Here is a 21,750-nt window from a genome sequence, read left to right as displayed (position 1 = left end):
GTATGCCCATGTCATACCAGCTCGCCGCCATGCTGTTCAGAAAGTTATGAACGTCTTCTTTCAACTCGTCGTCGGACTTAAAATTCTGGGACCACAATTAACGCTGACGGGTACTGTGAGACTCTGAAAAAACTCAAACGGGCAATTCAGAGAAGAGGAATGTCAAGAAAGGCCGTACATATTCTCCATGACTGCGCGCGCCCACACATCGCTCGGCAAACCGGTGCTCTCCTGCAACAGTTTCAGTGGAACATAATCACCCACCCACCCTACAGTCCTGACTTGACGACCAGTGACTATCACCTGTTCCCTAGGTTAAAAGAACATTTGGCCAGAAAGCGACTCAGCTCCGACGACGAGGTGAAAGAAGCGGTTCATAACTTTCTGAACAGCATGGCGGCGAGCTGGTATGACATGAGCATGCAAGAGCTGCCACAGCGTCTACAAAAATGCATCGACAGAAATGGTGATTGTATCGAAAAATAGCTAAATGTTCAAGCTGTGAACTGATGTAAACCATGTAAAAATAAACATGTCTATATACTTATAAGAAAATAGGAGGCCTTACTTTTGGGATTACCCTCGTTCTTCGTGATCACCAATCTTGACGTTAAGTTTCTCGCTGTTCCCATTTCTTCTAATTTTCTTTACTTTCGTCTTTCTTCGATGTACTCTCAATACATATTCTGTACTCATCAGACTGTCCATTTCCAGTCAACACATGCTGTAATTCTTCTTCATATTCACTAAGGACAGCAAGGTCATCAGCGAAACTTATGACAGATATCTTTTCACCTCGAGTTTTAATTCCAGTACTGATCTACCCTTTATTTCCGTCATCGCTTCTTCGATATGTAGATCGAACAGTAGGTGCTTACACTCTTTTTATTCGTATCATTTCGTTCTTGGTTCACCACTCCTATTCCGTCTTGGCTTTTGTACATATTGTATATTATCCATCTTTCTCTATAGATTACCTCTATTTTCTCAGAGTTCGAAACTCTGCACATTTTACTTTGTCGAACGGTTTTTCCATGTCGACAAATCCTATGAACGAGTTTTGATTTTTCTTTAGTCTTGCTTCCAACGTCAAAATTGCCTCTCTGGTGCCTTTACCTTTCCCAAAGCCAAACTGGTCATCATTTAACACATCTTCAATTTTCTTTTCCATTTTTCTGTATATTAACCTCGTGAGCTGTTAAGCTGAGTGTGCGATAGTTCTTGTACTTGTGAACTCTTGCAATCTTCTGAATTGTGTGGATGATATTTTCCTTCCGAAAGTCAGATGGTATATTGCCAAATTCATATATTCTACATACCAACGTGAATTGTTGTGTTTTGCCACGTTCCCCAACGATTTTAGAAATTCTCAGACGTTTTACATTCTGATTCCAATGCTGTACCCGCTATCTTTTCCGTATCGACTCCCGTTACTTCTTCTTTCACGTCATCAGATAAGTCTTCACCCTCATAGAGGCCTTCAGTGTACTCTCTCCACCTGTATGCTATTTCCTCTACACTAAAACTTTCAGACGTAGGTCATTTCGTGTCCCAGCCCGTAGAACGTTATCCTTTCGTTGCTTATTCACTCTTTTTCTCAAGCGTATCTCCCTCTTTGCAGTCCGCTCCCGGAGATTCGAATGTGAGCTAGTCCGGAATTTTTTACCAATGGAGAAGTCATCATGACACTTTTTTTATTACTGGCCACATGTCCCTATAAGTGTCTTTAATGCAGTGATTTCAATTGCCTTCTTCATCCTCGCGCCCTTGATCATCGCTGATTCTTCCGTCGTTAGGTGGAATTTTCCATCCCAGGGGCGCAAGGGTTCCCTGGACTCTTATCCAATCCTCCGCCGTTTTTGACATGATCTTTGGGAGAATGAGTGTGACTTCTTATGTTAGAAGTCGTAGGCCGCCATTGGTGTTTTTATTAAAAATTGCGGACCCAGGGCAAAGGATATTTAGATTATTAATCAAAGATGCTGCCCCCAGACTGAGGGTGTTATCTTCTTACCATATATACCATATAATAAAGCTTGCAACAATAAAAGTATGACCTACAGAATACCATAGAAGCAAACAGGCCGTAACCACATAACATCGCAGACTAAGCTGTCAATACAGCTGTCACCGGACGTCGTTATGAAAGAAACTTCCATAACTCTACAACTACGCAATTAACTGCTACAACAAAAGTGTAACATCTACTGTAGCTCGAACATGATCAAAGGAGCTAACTTACACAACACCGTGACAGAAACTGAGACATCCATATCATATGGATACCAAGGCCATCTGATGTACGTAGAAAATCACAGTTATATAATACTTTAAATTATCCGCTTAAAAATTGGAAGTATCGTTCCAAACTATGTACTTCTTGCAGATAACGCGAAGAAGGAAATCACTCCGAAATAGGTCTACAGTAATGAACGATATAATCAAACTCTCCAGCGTCTTTCGTCTCATAAGATAAATAAGAATGTCCTTCTATGACATCCACGACGCAGCAGCCCCAGATGTGTGCAAAAAGGTACGTACTGGTCTGAGTTTAAGGAAATCTACCATAGTTTAGTTCTTGCATCAGTATATGCAGAGATTCCATTGTAACTTTTTCGCTTCTTTTCTGGCCCTTACACATCAGTTTACATTTTGCATTTGATGCATCTGCTCATTTTTTCCATTCTATCGCCATCGCGTACATCGCTTTACCATTCCTCAGTTTCACGAATTACTTTCTATGGTGGCTTCCCCACAAACTTTCGAAAATACTTCCTTTTCACAGATGGATGTACAGTTCTAGATTTCTTCTCGTCAGTTTCGGTAACCTTGTTTTGCACGGACTGCTCATCATCTCACTCCGTGGCCATCCTCTTCTTGTTCTTAGGGCTTTCATCAGTTTCATGAATTTGGAGACGTTCCGTACATGAACACCATCAGCCCACTTTTTGTCTGCCGTTTGTTTTTCTGACTCAAATTAAGAAGGAATCCGTTCCGTTTTGCCGTGGTGACGTTTTCTTACGTCTGACGTGCTTAAAATGAACACCATATCCTCAAACGTAAAAATATGCCGTATCCATACGTTTTCAACACAGTTAAAAACCACATCAGACCTGCCAACAGTTTGTAGACAGCCGTCACCATTTTTGTTTTTATTTTCAGCGTGCCTCTTAACTGTTGCTTAGGGACAGATTACATGCGTGAAAATTCATTTAACTCGTGATCCCCATTTAGATATAATGCTGCAGATAAATGCAATTCATCCTTGCACCACTTTCCATAACGCTTTTCTGTTGCCATACTCTAATAAATCATAATTAATTAATTAATAACTTAGGATAAAGAAAGCATTAGAAAATTCCCTACATAATTTGTAAACACAGTACTAATAATATTAAAAGCATTTTAAAAGCTCACTACATGAGCCACTTTCTTAAATTTTGCTCGTACAATGTGAAAACTTGTGATGAGACATTGTAAGCGTCGTCATCTCTTTTCCTTTGTCGATTTACTACAAACGAACCTCAACGAATACGTTCCCATGACCATCAGAGAAGTAAATTTATTTCTTGTTATAAAATGGAACACCTACAGCCGTCTTTACGGTGTTATTTATTATATGGATAACAGTTTCGGTGCTCCAGTGCATCATCTTCAGTCTTTAACTGACGCTGAGGGGGTTAATTCCACTCGTGTACACACCCTCAGCGTCAGATAATGTCGGAAGATGGGCACTGAGCACCGAAACTGGTACCTATATAATAAATAACATCGTAAGGACCACTCAAGTCGCTCAGACTTCCAGTCATATGGATGGACATAAGAAAATTTTATTTCACGTATATTCACATATAAGTGAAACATCGATTTGCCATTTACCTTCTAACAGTAATTCCCTTCGACACGACACAGAAAGTTAGATGAAAACTACAAGAAAATTAACACTCTCTTCAGTCGACCTGTTCCTCAAGAAGGACGTAGTTCACAGTGAGCTCACTAAATGTCCAATAGTACATGAGATACTAATTCCACAACAGTAGTACAAATCAGTATCCGGTATAGAAAAGTATCTCTCTCTTTATATTCAACCTCAGTGAACAGCTTTATTTGGTTAATGAACGTCGGGGAAATTTCCGACGTCGTACCTCGACCGCAGGGGGGCTACCATTACCCTTGATAAGAAAATTTTAGGAAATTTACATACTCCAACAACTATACTTGCTGAGATTAGTGTGCGTAGCTTTCCCTGTGTCCCTGTGATGGGTCATTTGGTAAGGATAATAATCGGGGGTGTTTGGCCTTACTGAGTAGTTTTATTTGGTTTAAAACCGTTAGATAATGCTGTAGTGAACGGCCGTCGAACGTTGACGGTGGGGAGAATTACATCTCCCGGACTGATGGTGACTGGTGAGTGTATTGTTGAGCCATTTGTAGACACCAGTAGGTAGGCTTACGTAAGTGCTCCTCTGGACCCCCATACACACTACGACAGACCCGTCAATAACCATAAACATTCTGCGGAAGACACATGGCCATAAAGTGTGAGGCAACGGGCTAGCTTGTTCAGTCCGACTGATCCGGTGGCCAGAGAAGCAATGGAAACCATTCAACCGAAATGGATAGTGCGCAGGCGCGACGGTGTGTGTGTGTGTGTAGGGTGGGGAGACGGGCCGCCAGGCAGCCAACTGTTAGTGCGGGTTTATTACGGAGTCGGTGAAGATCCAGCACTTCGCCAAGTGCCTCCTCATTACCACTCATTACCACAAATTCCTCCACTTCCCTCCTATCTTTACGTCAATAACTGTTATACTCATCCGAGCTCGAGCAGTTCATAAGTTACCCACACCACAAGATTCAACACACGACACAGTCTCAGTAGTTTGAAATCTTCTCGCAATAAATTAACATGACAACTGTCATAATGAGCAGTAGCATAGAAGTAGTAATGTAATTTCCAAGTGTCTGTCTCCATACAATGACTATCTTCTTAATTTGTACGTGATTGTATGTGCATTTTCTTACCTGCAAGTGATCTCTATGTAGAGCCTTGTAAGTGGCTTCAAATATATCAAGTATAATTTTCTCAAATGCCTGTGGTGATAGGACAGCAGAAAACGGCAGGCCCACCAAATGTATCCCCATAGATAAGGACCCCAGAACTGTTATAATCCATTCATCAAAATTATCGCATTTCTCGTCATCGTATTATTTTCTCAATTAAATCTGGCAGCAATGACAGCAGTTGTTTGTACTTTCGTCCATTCTGACGTATTCATGCCGACTTTTAGGAGCTAGTTACAGTTGAGTAAATTCACGTGTTTATACATTTGTTTCTTCAACAACCACTTCCTACATCGCATCTTCTGTTTTCTTTCCCCTCATTTCTTCTTTTTGTTAGTCGCTACTAACACAGCTAAAACAAGAATGATGAGCACGTCTTCTCCGCTGGGATACATGATGGAAGATGCTCTCGGCTTTTCGGCCGCCTTTCAACAAAAGAAGTATGAGGCCTTCGGCCGGTAATCTTCAGGTGGATTGTGCAGACATAACTGACAGGCCATCGAGGAGCATCTGACATAACCTCCATTGCCATGTTTACGGTAGCTTGAGTAGTTGTTAAACCATAGCGGCTCATGGAACTCCAAGGCTGTTGTTGAATACAAAAAGCGTGTTTGTCCGTTGCCTGCAAAGTGTTGCTTCTCCTTCGAAAAGTGTTATTTATGGTTTGTGAACGACAGTTGCAGCAAAATATTCACGGCGGAGTAGGAGTCGTTATTGTTGATGTTTATGAGATACTGTCGAAAGTGTGGATAGGTACGGTCGTCCGTTATAAGGTGGTGTGGTCGACCCGAGTATGGACGGCCAGCACAAAAAGAGCCAATAGATGGCAAAGCCAGCCAGTGAGTAGCAAGGAAGAAGAGTTCGACATTTCTACCTGTACCGGCGGGAAAGATTGTAGACACAGTCTTTGCAACGTAAAGTGAACAGTCGAGGGGAATTCACTATAGTTAATTTACGGGAGACTGGAAGGAATCCTGTGGGTAGGGAAGCGCAGGACGGTAGCTACCTTTTGCTCTGACTAGTTTCAAAGAGAGCCCCGGAGTTTCTACAGTTGTTACTAGGATAAGTCTTATACATCAGGAGTGAAGCTGACTCAGCAAGAGGGTTCACAATGAAACCTGTTTTGTAACTGGAGAATAAAAAAAGAGCTTCTCATTTAATATCTATTGGCGTGAACTTTTTACTAATTAGTCCCTTCATTTTATATGCTTCCTCAGCACTTCGTGGTGTTCTTGTGTTTGAGGTGGGCAGTAATAACCACGTATGCTGCAAATATTATAGTGAAAGCAAAGCGATGACAGATAACGTGGTTGATTGATTGCAAGGTTTTGGAGAGGGGACCAAACAGCGAGATCATCGGTCGAATCGAATCAGAGAAGGATAGGGAAGGGAGTCAGCCGTGCCCTTTCATAGGAACAATCCCGGCATTTGTCTGAAGCGATTTAAAGAAACCACGGTAAACGTAAATCACGGTGGCCGAACGCGGGTTTGAACCGTCGTCCTCCCAAATGCGAGTCCAGTGTACTAACCACTCCGCCACCTCGCTCGGTAGACAGCGTGTGACTAAATAAAAAATGGATTGCTTAACATTTTGTTGCGTTACTGTGTAAGTATGGACACCTTCCTGAAAAGGTGAGTGACGGACACCGTGCATTTGCAGACAGCTTATTGTTGCTCATTGAAGAGAGACCTATCTGTGAAATGCTAATGACTGACAAAAAGGGTGCATCATCATCACAGTGCGATGCCAGAGAGACGAGCCCATTCACAATGCGACAGCTCCACCGACTCGCTCGCCGATCTGTCAGATTATGCGTGGACACTGGCGACTGCCTGGCAGATCCTACCCAGCCTGCACTCACGGATCGTGTGTCGGCAGGTAGCGGTCGGGTCTACGACGTACAGTTTCGCAGCTCGAACCAACACACCTGACAGCACACTCATCGCCCATACATAGACGAACGGGTTGGGACAGATTTGCTCTGCGAAAAAGTCATCAGATTGGTCCTCCTGTGTATGGTGAACCTGAGGCCCACAGCTAGCTGACCACAGGATTTTGGGGGGCCTAAGACATTCTGCCCTAGCATTTTTTAAATTTTCTTTATTGTTTTATTTTTTATTTATTTTTGTGAACCATCAGTCATCTGAATGATTTGATGCGGCCAGCCAAGAAATTCTCGCCTACCCTAACCACTTGCACCCTACGTCCGCAGTATACTATTTCTTGGATGTATTTAAATCTGTCTTCCACTACGGTTTGTACCCTCTAGATCTTCATCTAACACCATAGAGGTTACTCCGTGATGCGGTATCACATATCCTGTCATCCTGTGCCTTCTTCTTGTCGGTGTCTTCCATGTGTTCGCCGATTCTGAAGAGAATCACCTCATTCTTTATCTTATCAGTCCATCTCGTATTCATTAATCTTCTGTAGCATCATATCTCAGTCCATTCGTTTCCGCTCCGTTCCGTGTTTCCTACTGAACATGATTCACTGCCGTACAATGCCCTCAGATTAAGACCTATTTTCGATACTAATTGACTTCTCTTGTCCAAGAATGCCGTCTTTGCCTGAGCTAGTCTGCGTTTTATTCCATTCTTTCTTCATCCATAATGGATTATTTTGCTTCCATGTTGATGTTAAGTTTCTCACTATTCTCACTTCTGCTACGACTGATTATCTTTGTCTTTTTGCAATTTTCTCTTAATCCATATTTAGTATTGATTAGCCTGTTCAGTCTATCCAGCTGATCCTCTAATTCTGCTTCACTCCCATCCAGAATAGCAGTTTCATCAGTGAATCTTGCCGTTCATATCCTTCCACGCTGAGTCTTAACCCTAATCATGTACGTTTCATTTCCGTCATATTTTCTTCGATGCGTAGTTTGAACATTAGCGACAAAAGCATGAGTCCATTCAATCCGAGGACGTCGTTCTTGGTCTTATTGTCTTAATGATCCCTCTTGGTTTTGTGTACGTTGAAAATAACCCCTCTTTTACTATGACTTACGACTAATTTTCTCAAAATTTCGAAAGTCTTGCACCGTTTTACATTGTCGGACGCTCTTTTGAAGTCGACGAATCCTCAGCTGCCCGATAAGGGTCTTAATCCGATTTAGTAACACAAAGCGACCGAATTATTCAGTTACTGACAGTTGTCAATTATCCACCATTCGCCGAGGCCACAGCGCGTTACACTAGGCTTTTCGTATTAGGTGCATTGTGCTGCCACCTACTGCCAGGTACTCCCTGTCAGCGACCTCAGTAGTCATTAGACATCGTGAGAGAGCAGAATGGGGCGCTCCGCGGAACTCACCGACTTCGAACGTGGCCAGGTGATTGGGTGTCACTTGTGTCATACGCCTGTAGGCGAGATTTCCACACTCCGAAACATACCTAGGTCCACTGTTTCCGATGTGATAGTTACGTGGAAACATGAAGGGACACGTACAGCACAAAAGCGTACAGGCCGACCTCGTTTCTTGACTGACTGAGACCGTTGACAGTTGACGAGGGTCGTAATGTGGAATAGCCAGACATCTATCCAGACCATCAGACAGGAATTACAAACTGCGAGTACTATGACATTTAGGCGGGAGGTGAGAAAACTTGAATTTCATGGTCGAAGGGCTGCTCATAAGCCACACATCACGCCGGTAAATGCCAAACGACGCGTAGTTTGGTATAAGGAGCGTAAACAGTGGACGACTGATCTGCGGAAAAATATTGTGTGGAGTGATGAATCATGATACACAGTGTGGCGATGCGATGGCAGGGTGTGGGTATGGCGAATGCCAGGTGAGCGTCATATGCCAGTGTATGTAGTGCCAATAGTAAAATTCGGAGGCGGTGGTGTTATGGTGTGGTCATATTTCATGGAGGGGGCTTGCACCCCTTGTTGTTTAGCGTGGCTCCATCACAGCACAGGCCTACATTTACGCTTTAAGCACCTTCTTGCTTCGCACTGTCGAAGAGCAATTTGGGGATAGCGATTGCATCTTTCAACACGATCGAGCACCTGATCATAATGCACTGCCTGTGGGAGTGTTCTTACATGACATTAACATCCCTGTAGTGGACTGGTCTGGACAGAGTTCTGACTTGAATCCTACAGAACACTTTTGGAATGTTTTGGAACGCCGACTTCGTGCCAGGCCTCACATGCCGACATTGATACTTATCAGTGCAGCACTCCGTCAAGAATGGCCATTCCCCAAGAAACCTTCCACCACCTGCCTAAACGTATGCCTGCGAGAGTAGGAGCTGTCATCAAGGCTAAGGGTAGGGCAACACCATATTGAATTCCAGCATTACCGATCGAAGGCGCCATGAACTTGTAAGTCATTTTCAGCCAGGTCTCCTAATACTTTTGGTCACATAGTGTGTATCAAAAGCAGCGAACCATCAAACAAGCCGATAAACATTATTCCCCGCCGACTATCAATTCTTCGACGCAGGCAACCGACACAAGAACTGGATGAGATCAAATCGCGAAGGTAGATCGCTATACAACCAATAGTATCCAGTAAACGTAGTCCTTCTGCCATGTCAGACCAGTCAAATCCCCATGGGGGCCAAGATCCCACATGTATTTCCTGTATTTTAATATACTGCTCTTTGAAATTACTGTTCCCCTTTTCTTCTCAGTTAGTCAGATGTACTGTCAATACCTGGGACTGGAAGTGTCGTTCTAGCCACTAGGTGACGCTCGGTTTCATTCTTGACATTCGAGCCTAGTGGCTCTATGACAGGAATAATTAATTCTACCCTTCATGTAAGAGCAATCTCACTTTACCACACTTTTGGCATCCAGTGTGGGGCTTGACAGAGCAGTAGTAGTATGTAGAACTGGGTTGAAAAGAACGGGTTTACTACTCAGTGCTGGATGTTAACTCTTGTGGTGGAATTTTATTTCGAAATTAATTGTTGAATGCGAATTCCTTGACACGAAGGCCTATCAGCAACAGTTATTTCCGCAAACCATTCTTTATTTGTGCATGCCAAGTGCGAAGCGACACTGATAAAAAAAGTACGCTATGGCACATACTGTAATGTGGCGTTGGAGTTTGGATGCAGATGTTAACCTGCTGCTATGTTGGCTACACATCTGTCTGCAACTGACTGCTCAGATACTGCGTCTACACACGTGTCATACACTGTATACATTCCCTTCACTCCGCTGTCATTTCGTCAAATCTTTAAACAGAACATGCCTTCCTGTGAGTTTTGATCGTAGAACTCTTACCGTGACATATGTTTTAAGCAGTACTCACTCGAGATGCGTCTTCTGGACGTCAAAGTCGACGAAGACGATGTGCACGACGTCGTGCGGCCCGCCCACGAAGCTGTAGAGTAGGCAGTCGATGTCTGCTGGGTAGGGCCGCGGGTAGTCGGGGCTGCTGAAGGCGCCGAACTCCTTTCCAAATGTGCTCGTGAACAGCACGCACTCGCAGCCTGCAGGGAGAGAGGTCGCGGTTAACCATTCGTCGGAAAAATTACACCCTTTCATCAACACATATTTGACCATCTCTGTTGTAACAAACTTTGAAAAACAAACCATTAAACAACGTTACTACATTGTGGTTATGAAAACTAAAACACCACGATGGATACCAGTATATGAAATTTAGCTTATTGTGCATATACAGTGTGGCAGGAAGAATACATTTATAAATTGTTCGGTGATACAGGACTATACATGATGCGAAATTCAGTATACAGAGAAGCAACTTCTGGCAGCAACAACGGCTCTAACGTGCCTGGGCATCAAGTCGAACTGAATTTCGATGACAGAATTAGAGACATGTATGCATGCATGGTCTCGTGGTGATATGATTTAATAAAATTTTCTCGGGCTTCCAGCCACGTCGAGTGGTTAGAATCCCACGACCTTCCGACCGAGCCATTGTCGAGTGGTGAATGACTGCCGCGTCGTCTTGGCCTTGCCGCTATATAGCCGCGCTACTGCCTTTGGTGGCGCTGCTGCTCTCTTCCTCGCCGGATATGGTAATCTTTTCGTCCCGCGTCAGTCGCACCCGCTTCAGCCTCGCGATGGCAGGGTCCCAGGACTTTGCTGAGCTGCAAAGCGCCGTCCTTGTTGATGATATTTTCAGATATTTTTATTTCTTGAACCTCTTTCTTAATGCTATCCCCAACTCCCTCCGTCTTCATAATGAAAGATGTTACGTCGAATGGAACTCGGTGTCGATTTGTTAAAGCGTGTTTTCAGGATAGTGTAGGCGTAACCACCTGCTTGTTCCTTCCAGCGTTGCCCCAGTGGATACTCTTTGGCCGCCGTAGCTACAGCCACATCGAGATGGTATTTTGTACACTGTAGGCGTGTGAAACAACATAATCCTTCAGTCTTCGAGTGCTGTCGTATTTTTCCTGGGAGCCTGAACACTATGAGATATTGTGTCACTTCAGGAGCAGGCTAATCTTACCCGACACAGAAAGACAAAAACGCAAGCTTCTTGTGGTGTTTTCCCTGAATGTCCCATCAGAGATAGCCTGTGATGTCTGACGGTGATTGCAACCGTTTTCCTGGAAGACTTTTCGGAGGTGGCTTATTCTAGCGGCAGATTTTCAGGACGTCAAGGAGAGGCAACGCAGCACCTGCTTCCATCGTAAACCTAATGTAGTCATGAATGCCATTCTCCCAGGTTTTCATGTCCTTGTGGCGAGATGACAAAAGTGCCGTCGGCGTAAGGATAAAATCAACTTGGCTGATCTGAAGCCGTGTCCAAAGCGAAGCCTTCAAATTTGTCCATAAAAAGGTAGGCTATGGATGGAGTTGATGGACCTTCTATTGCCACACCGCCCGACTGGTGGAAACACTGGCCTCCATACAGGAAATACGGTGAAGTCAACCTGTGCTTGTGGAAGTAGAGAGATATTTGTAGAACGTACTGGCAATGGCATCATTCTGTATCGATACAGGTCTGGACAGAAAGGGCAACATATAAGGTGCACGCAAATGAGACCTAGACAGATGGAAAAAATAATTAATTTATTATTTGAAAAGTAATTGGCATAAATGTTAAAACATTTGTCCCGCTGTGAGACAATAAGATCAATGCCTCCTTGGGAAAATGCTTGCGGTTGCCTGATTATACCCAGCCGTGCACATCTTCGTCCTAAGCAAATCGACCCCTCGAATGTCTGTCTTCAGAACTCCAAAAGTATTGAAATCGCATGAGGAGGAATCGGGTATGCATGGATGAAGTTTAAGGGCCTCACCGTAAAGCGTAGTTGAAACTGTCTTGGCAAAATCTTTCTGTTGGAGAATAATGCACACCCACATGTTGCAAAGATTGTTTTGACTACGCTGCAAAAGTTTCGGTGAGAATCTCTTACACGTCCTCTATACAGTCCTGCAGGCTTTCAATATGATATGTGAAGAAAGGACATTAGCGGTCGGCGATTTGCTTCAGACGAAGAGGTGCACACCTGAGTACAATCTCGGTTCCGTACGCAACCACGAACATGTTTCCTCGAAGGTATTGACCGTCTTGTCTCACAATGGGACGAATGTTTTATCACTTACCGCTGTCATTTCAGCAATAATTAACAGTCTGCTTACATTTTTACCGTGCTTGTCGTTTTCATTTCACTTGTCTTACATGATTCTCCTATGTTGAAATTAACGTCAGGGAGAGCTCGAAGATAGGGACGGGTCACCAGTCTTAGCACGCTAGAAATGTAACGAGTGCCCTCCAAATTAACGAAACTGGTGAGATAGTGCTGGTAACGCAGTGGCACCTCATACCATCACACCACTGCGTAATGGTTTCTTATACAATGTTTTTACAGAGTCTCAGGGCGATATATGACATCATGGGTAACAACTGTTGCAGACAACAGTTCTCTGACGTTTCCCGGCAGCGTTTGTCGTTATTTAGTACTCGTGGGCCTTGGGGCGGCGATACTTCACCGACCTAGCCGGAACTGCTAGCGAGGTGTGCTGCATACTACCTATTCGAGCAAAATGACAGAATGCTTTCCAAAAGCTGAAGAATGAGTGCGTCTAAATGGAGAAAAATATTCTGGAAGCGAATCAGGAAGTTCAATTTGGCTGGGCCTGCTCCTTCTCATATAGAGCCGATGACTGAACTACAGGTTATAAGCGTGTCGCAGGGTGCCTATGTCCTGCCGCCTCTCAGGGGCTCCAATGCAGAAGGATACCCAGCGTCGCGGGAGGTGTCAGTAAACGTTTATTAAGAAAACCTGCTCTCCATCACGTTTTTCATCACCCCTAGACGTTTGATGCAAAGGCTTTGAAACATCCTATGTACATGATATACACGATATTAGCCCTAATTCACAATGTGGTTCCTCTGTGTTGTGTACATAGTTCCGCGTAGTCAGCGCGTGCACAACTTTCCCACTAGAGCGCGCCCCGCTACGCACAAAACAGCGCTGGCGCAGCGCTCGTCCGTCTCCGCTCTACGAGATGGCACTGCCATTAAGACGGACCAAATTCTGCTTTCGCCGATCCGCGTATTAATATGTAATGCAGCCAATGAGATTGCTGCTAACGTAGAACCTTTTCTCCTCGCTGAGCACACTCGCGCAGTGATACATGAACGCACAAGGTATTATAACGAGTGTACAGACCTCCGATTAGTCAGTCTGTACCAGTCTGTGGTTAAGTTTCAGGCTGCGCCTAATAAGATTACCATATTCCTGTACATAACCATGAAGATAAATGAATAGACACTTTGTCAAGTATCAGAGATATGTGAGAATAACATTAACGTACCAATACCAAAGGAACTTCAAGGAACTTCAAATTGTCAATTGTAAACAGCATCCAGAATCAAGTTACGTAATATCTATGATTTTTATTATTTTAATAAATGCGTGTGAAAATTAATCAAGTTCTGTTTAAAGCTGGTCACCGTCAATCTGCTACTCTAAGCGTACAAGTGGCATTTCTGTCGTCTGACCTAAAGGCAGAAGATAAACACGCCACGATAAGACCACGAGACATATTGCTGACACTCGCCTACTTCGTTAGAGCGACAGGTCAAATAATCTGATGGTGTGTGTACTGAAGGTCTTACAGTACGCACACCACACTCTGAAATGTTAATAATCAGTATATACAAATACACTGCTGGAAATTGAAATAAGAACACCGTGAATTCATTGTCCCAGGAAGGGGAAACTTTATTGACACATTCCTGAGGTCAGATACATCACATGATCACACTGACAGAACCACAGGCACATAGACACAGGCAACAGAGCATGCACAATGTCGGCACTAGTACAGTATATCCACCTTTCGCAGCAATGCAGGCTGCTATTCTCCCATGGAGACGATCGTAGAGATGCTGGATGTAGTCCTGTGGAACGGCTTGCCATGCCATTTCCACCTGGCGCCTCAGTTGGACCAGCGTTCGTGCTGGACGTGCAGACCGCGTGAGACGACGCTTCATCCAGTCCCAAACATGCTCAATGGGGGACAGATCCGGAGATCTTGCTGGCCAGGGTAGTTGACTTACACCTTCTAGAGCACGTTGGGTGGCACGGGATACATGCGGACGTGCATTGTCCTGTTGGAACAGCAAGTTCCCTTGCCGGTCTAGGAATGGTAGAACGATGGGTTCGATGACGGTTTGGATGTACCGTGCACTATTCAGTGTCCTCTCGACGATCACCAGTGGTGTACGGCCAGTGTAGGAGATCGCTCCCCACACCATGATGCCGGGTGTTGGCCCTGTGTGCCTCGGTCGTATGCAGTCCTGATTGTGGCGCTCACCTGCACGGCGCCAAACACGCGTACGACCATCATTGGCACCAAGGCAGAAGCGACTCTCATCGCTGAAGACGACACGTCTCCATTCGTCCCTCCATTCACGCCTGTCGCGACTCCACTGGAGGCGGGCAGCACGATGTTGGGGCGTGAGCGGAAGACGGCCTAACGGTGTGCGGGACCGTAGCCCAGCTTTATGGAGACGGTTGCGAATGGTCCTTGCCGATACCCCAGGAGCAACAGTGTCCCTAATTTGCTGGGAAGTGGCGGTGCGGTCCCCTACGGCACTGCGTAGGATCCTACGGTCTTGGCGTGCATCCGTGCGTCGCTGCGGTCCGGTCCCAGGTCGACGGGCACGTGCACCTTCCGCCGACCACTGGCGACAACATCGATGTACTGTGGAGACCTCACGCCCCACGTGTTGAGCAATTCGGCGGTACGTCCACCCGGCCTCCCGCATGCCCACTATACGCCCTCGCTCAAAGTCCGTCAACTGCACATACGGTTCACGTCCACGCTGTCGCGGTATGCTACCAGTGTTAAAGACTGCGATGGAGCTCCGTATGCCACGGCAAACTGGCTGACACTGACGGCGGCGGTGCACAAATGCTGCGCAGCTAGCGCCATTCGACGGCCAACACCGCGGTTCCTGGTGTGTCCCCTGTGCCGTGCGTGTGATCATTTCTTGTACAGCCCTCTCGCAGTGTCCGGAGCAAGTATGGTGGGTCTGACACACCGGTGTCAATGTGTTCTTTTTTCCATTTCCAGGAGTGTATGTAGTATAGATTGGTTTGACGAATGTTGCACGCTGCTTTTCTAGCGTTGAGATTTTAAAGACCAGCAGAGTTTATGAAGAACTGCCGGATGTGGCCAATGACCAGTTCTAGTGTCGAAGTACTGGTTCCATCTGCCACCGACATCCCTGGCATTCTCTTTATCTTTATACGGATAGTTGCGGGTTCTTGGCTGTTCAGTATAGAATGTGGAATCAAAATACCCTTAATAGGCAAGTAATGATCGAAGGTATTGCTGTGTCAGAAATCTACGGATTCCAGTCACTGATGTTGGCACCTGTTTTGACTGGACCAAACGTGAGGATCTTCTAACATGTCGGTCAGGGGGTCGGGGGATGGTGTAATATAACGCCGAAACTGGTTGCTTGGTAAAATAACGACAGGAAATTTAGACCGGTAAAAGATGTTTTCAGTCGACACTCATCCTGGCTTTTGGCCGAGAAAAGCCTAAGAATTGCATCGTACGGCATAATACTCGCCTGCAACACGGCACCGTTCCGCAGCTGCCAGCTGCACAACTTCGAATTTCGTGGCGCCCGCACCGAGCGCCATCTGGGCGTCAGAGGGCTCGCTTGTGGCGTGCACTGTGGGGCAGCAACGTACGCAGACAGAACGACTCCTCACGCAGAGCTAATAACCACCAACATTGTACAGGCGCCCGGCCGTGATTGCTGCTGGCAGAGAGCGACGGTTTTATCTCAGCTTTCATTTGGAAGTCGTACCGGAAGAGGCCGGTTCTATCTGCCACGATGTCAATGGGAGCTCAGAGAAAAAAGTCAGCAACCAGAACAGTAAGGAATATGGAGGATACTACGTTTTTCATTTCATTCAGGTATTTAAGGTAACCTCCGAGTTGCAATACATGTACATTTAAATCCACTCTGTTAAGAGTCAGTGTGTTAGATGTTGATCAACTTGGCTTTAGGAACGATAGAGACACCAGAGAGGCAATTCTGACTTTGTAATTGATATCGAAAGCAAGACTGAAGAAAAATCAAGACACGTTCATGGGATTTGTCGACCTGGAAAAAGCGTTCGACAGTGTCACATGGTGAAAGATTCTGCGAGAAATATGGGTATGCAATAGGGAAAGACGGGTAATACAACATGTACAAAGAAGAGGGAACAATAAGAGTAAGTAAATAAGAATGAAGTGCTCGGATTAAAAATGTGGTGTCACCGCCAGACACCACACTTGCTAGGTGGTAGCCTTTAAATCGGCCTCGGTCCATTAGTATACGTCGGACCCGCGTGTCGCCACTGTCAGTGATTGCAGACCGAGCGCCGCCACACGGCAGGTCTAGAGAGACTTCCTAGCACTCGCCCCAGTTGTACAGCCGACTTTGCTAGCGATGCTACGCTGACAAATACGCTCATTTGCCGAGACGATAGTTAGCATAGCCTTCAGCTACGTCATTTGCTACGACCTAGCAAGGCGCCATTATCAGTTATATTGAGCTTATTATTATTGTACCGTCAAGACCGATGTACACCACTTATGGATTAAAGTTAAGTATTCTACCAGTTACCTCCTGTTTTGCTAGTCTTATTTCTCTGACCTGTTCCAGACCTCACGCCAGTCTGCGTGAGCTTAACGCGTGCCTTTCGGCTCCTACTCATAGTGACTTGGCTGTCTTGCTAAGTCACAACAAAAACGAGTTTAGTCTTTCGCTCCTGCTGTTCAATCCATAAATCGAAGGAATAAAGGAGGAAAAAAAGAATCACGTGCGGGATTAATATTCCAGGAGAAAGGTTATCAGTGATACGGTTCGTTGATGACATTGCTATCCTCGGTGAAAGTGAAGAATAATTAGAGGATCTACTGAATGGAATGAACAGTATAACGGGTACAGAATATGGACTGAGAGTAAATTGATAAACGACGACAGTAATAAGAAGTAGCATAAATGAGCACAGCGAGAAACTAAACATCATAATGGGTGAATATGAAATAGATTGTTAAGGAATTTCGGTAGCTTGTAAGCAAAACAAAAAATTATTTACGAGTCAAGATGGACATCGAAAGCAGCCCAGTGCATTCAATGAGGGCACTCCTGGCCAAAAGAAGTCTACTAGTATCAAATGGAGGCCTCAATTTGAGTAAGAAATTTCTGAGACTGTACAGAAAAGTATGAAAGTGAAACATGCACTTTGGGAAAATCAGAAGCGAAAAGGATCGAAGCATTTGAGATGTGGTGCTACAGAAGAAAGTTGAAAATAAGCTGGACTGATAAGACAAGGAATGAAGAGGTTCTCCCCAGGATCGGCTAGTAAAAGAATATATGGAAAACACTGAGTAGAAAAAGGGACTTGATCATAGGTCATCTGTTAAGACATCAAGGAATAACTTCCATACTTCCATCGTACTAGAGGGATCTGCAGAGAATAAAAAAAGGTTTTCATTATGAGGGGCAAACGCTGTACTTTTTTTTTTCAAGATGGTCATAGGGCCTAAGCAATGAAATTTAAGTTGTTAAGATTCCGGTTATCAGAATTACATTGCTCTTTTACGTGTAGCGCCTAATAATTTACATTCAAATTGCTAAAATTTTAATAATCGGGGAATAAACCCATGTGTTGCGGTTCTTGTTATGGTTGCCGTTATGCCTGATCAACTAAATTCAATTTTAAATTTTTTTGGTAAAGTGTTAGGCAATCGCTGAGCTGCTTCCTCTAAAACGTAGCCTCAATTATTCACAACTGACGCACTGTGCCTGAGATGGATTTCTGGAGACGGAGTTGTGGATACTCCAGACTTGACCATAGTAGAAATGATAGAATCGGAGAAGTTTATGAATGTCAAAAGCACAATCCTAGACTACATAGAAAGGAAGCGTCTACTCTGGTATGATCACTTACAGCGTATGCCAGACACAAGATGGCCAAAACGATTATGGCAATGGACTCCACATCAAAGAAGAAAGCGCGGTAGACCTGCGAAATGCTGGAAAGACAACGTCAACGTAGCAATGGCAGCGAGAGGTCTTAATGAAGGAGACTGGAATGACCGTGAACGATGGAGACTGGGATGCGAGAGGCGGCGGCAGCCGTAGAAACCTCACTCATATATATATTTCTTATTTTAATGACAGTTGTTAGGGATAACTCCACACAATCAACCAACCCTTCCACACTTCCTGTGCTCTGGTGCAGTTTGAATTGCATCACAAACTTATTCTTCTTGTGCCTTTGTTCCGCATCGGAGCAAGCCCGGTGTGGTTATTAACGGTTTGGTGGTGGTTAACTTAAAGGGTGGCCAGATGTCCTTCCTATCACCACCCAGTTACCCACCAGGACGGACTGTGTGTGCCGCAACTGTCTGCGTGTAGTGTTATTGATGTGAAAGTGAGCGAAGGTGCTCTAAATTTTTGCGAAACGTGTAAAGGAGGCGGTCAATTGGATACCAGACTGGTATTCACTTAGTGAGATGTGGGAAACCGCCTAAAAATTACACCCTCTTTGACCAGCACACCGACCCTAATCGCTAGGCCATCAGGTGGTTTCGATCGGCTGCCGGTGGCCTCCTCGTCCCGGTAACAGTACGTTAACACACAACACTATCCGAACTTACGACGTGAAACTGAAAAGATCCCTATGTGATTTAAAGACCTGTGGGGTGCACGCTGCGCAAAATAAGAGAATTCAGTAAAAAAGTAACTGATTTACAGGATAACGTGTCTGTGTCGGCATGGATAGGGCTGTAGAGGCATTAATATGCATATACGCTCGCGTGTGGCAAACGAGAAATGGCGGCGGGTGAAAATGGAGGAAAGAGATGCAGTACTAAAGACGAAACGAGGCATGAAAATGCCGAGGGAGAGTGGCTGAATGCGGTTTTCATGGCAGGCTGTTCCGAGCTCTGAGTAGCAGTCGCGCTACTCCTCCCAGACTGGCCGGGCGATGGGCTAGGCTTATGATGGTGCAGTGTTCCCACGTCCATTATGCCGGTGCCTCGTTACTGGAGTGCGCATAAAATATGCATCCAGCTCCTCGGTTCATTTCGCTGCTCTCAGTCGAGGAATAATTCACTGAAGGGTATCCTCACGTCGTCGAACAAAACCTAATTATTTCAGTGACGTCGGGCGTCGGCTATCAATGATGGTTGCTATCAGATGATCACCGAAAAAAAGAAACGAGCTCACAATGTTCGTCTGGTAACCATAGGTACAAAGTACCAGTCGGTATGTACTCGTTAACCGTGAAAACGGTCACAATCACGACCAGAAAAATATTTTTCGAAGCCGCCGAGTCGGTTGATTAGACCGTTATGGACAATCCGTAACCACAATATTTTTGCGGATTTCAGCTACATGAAACACTAAAAAGTTTATAATCCATTACGGGTTGTAAACATAATACGAATTGCAGCGGTAACATACCATATAGTCAGAAATGTTTCCATTAATATGGCTTCTATTGTTCACATGCCGTTGCCTCCTGAATAAACGTAAATATCTGGAGATTCTCGTGACAGACAATAGGCCAACGCAAATTTCTATTGGCAGTAACCTGTACTATTTTCTTGCCTTATATGGTAACGAAGCAATAGAGGGGCAGGATTTTTTTTTCTATGATAACCAATAACCTTATGTGTACTGATTCAAAGCTGGGGTGTTATGTGACAAAGTGTTAAACCAGTGGTACAGACTGGATAAAAAGTTCTGGCTTCACTTTTTACTTCAAATTAACATGGTATTTTATGCGAATTTCACACGGCAAGCTACCACAGAACTTTTCATTCAGAGACTCTGTCGAGGAAACTCTTCGTATCTACACAGTAGAAGAACTGTTATTAGTATTTGGATTTAATTTCTAACATAATAAACAGATGGGCACAAACACTTTGAAAATTTTCGAAAAGTTTAAAAAAATTATAAAATTTTTAATAGTCAAGGTCTAAACAATAACACATTAAATTATATTTTAATGCGTTTTTGTTTGCGATCTTGATTATTAGAAGGTTTTGTAAAAATTTAAGAAATTTCCAGTAATTATTTGATATAATAAATAATTAGTCGGAAGATCGGGAGGTTTCAGACTGCTGCAATGTCACCAGATGTTCATGTGTAAAATATCATTACTACTGTTTTGCGTTGGGATCCAGTTGTAAATATGGGGGAGAGCTAAGTATACGAGCCATATGTTATACATTTCGTACAAGGATGATTTGATAAATCTAGTAAGAAAGCAAGAAAAAATATTTTTTCCGTAAACAACTCACCTTACCTCCTTTGAGAGATATGCACTTGGTTCAGTGATCATCCTCCTTTTTCATCCCATCGGAAAACTGGATTCTATCAAACTATGCAAAATACTCGTTCGTAGCAAATATCGTTTCCTCATGTGATGAAAATTTCTATTTAGAAAGGCAAATTTCTGAGTAAGGGAGTAGGGAGAATTCACTTACGGCTAGTTCTGGTGAACAGGGAGAATCAGGAACCAATTCAAAGCTCAGTTCATGCACTTTCGCCATTTTTAGCGCTGATGTGTGGGATGGTGCATTTTCCTGGTGAAAGAGCATTGTTTTGCCTGCCAAGCATAGTCTTTTTTCAGCCAGCGCAAGTTCTGAAGATCCAGCAATGAAGCATATAGTCTAGGTATGGTTCTGCCTTTTCCAAAGTATTCTTTGGGGATTGTCAGTTCGGAATCTCAAAAATTTTGTCACCACCTTATCAGCTGTAATAATGGTCTTGCCTTCTTCAATGCTATTTCACTATCCTTTGTCCCTTGATTTGATTGCCACCTTGACTCTGGTATGTATTAATGGCTCCAGATTTCAACAATAGTCACGAATCGGCGCAAAAAAATATTGCGAATTGCTGTTAAACATTGACAGACATTATTCTGAAATATTGTGCCGTATGCGTTCTTCGTCGTCGCGACACCCACCTCATGAAATGCTTAGCAGTGATACATTTGAGCATGTGAATGAACAGTGTGTGCGGATGATACAGAAGACATGCAGTAGATAGAAAGTAGGTATTCAACAGTCACAGGCAGAATTTCTATACATATAGAATATGATGTACATTAGGTACTGACGGCCTCTTATCACTTACACGGTTTCAATAGCTTAGAGAAGCCGACAATTAATGTAAGTTTTGCCATTACCTAACTCAAAATAGCTGAGTAATC

The 21,750-nt window shown here is 44.2% G+C and overlaps 1 protein-coding gene across 2 annotated transcripts in view; it reads right to left on the bottom strand.

Moving 5' to 3' along the window:
* The window catches only part of LOC126455553 (cubilin-like), a 686,613-nt gene that overhangs the window by 385,751 nt on the left and 279,112 nt on the right, over positions 1-21,750 (bottom strand). For both annotated transcript variants that reach the window (XM_050091307.1, XM_050091309.1), the window contains exon 4: positions 10,335-10,515. In XM_050091307.1, the coding sequence (XP_049947264.1) occupies positions 10,335-10,515 (181 nt within the window). The remainder of the gene's footprint in view (positions 1-10,334; positions 10,516-21,750) is intronic.

The sequence above is a fragment of the Schistocerca serialis genome, chromosome 2 (genome assembly GCF_023864345.2).
Source record: "Schistocerca serialis cubense isolate TAMUIC-IGC-003099 chromosome 2, iqSchSeri2.2, whole genome shotgun sequence".
Taxonomy (NCBI): Eukaryota; Metazoa; Arthropoda; class Insecta; order Orthoptera; family Acrididae; genus Schistocerca; species Schistocerca serialis.
Note: the sequence above shows the minus strand (reverse complement) of the source record. Positions and strands in the feature narration are given on the sequence as shown.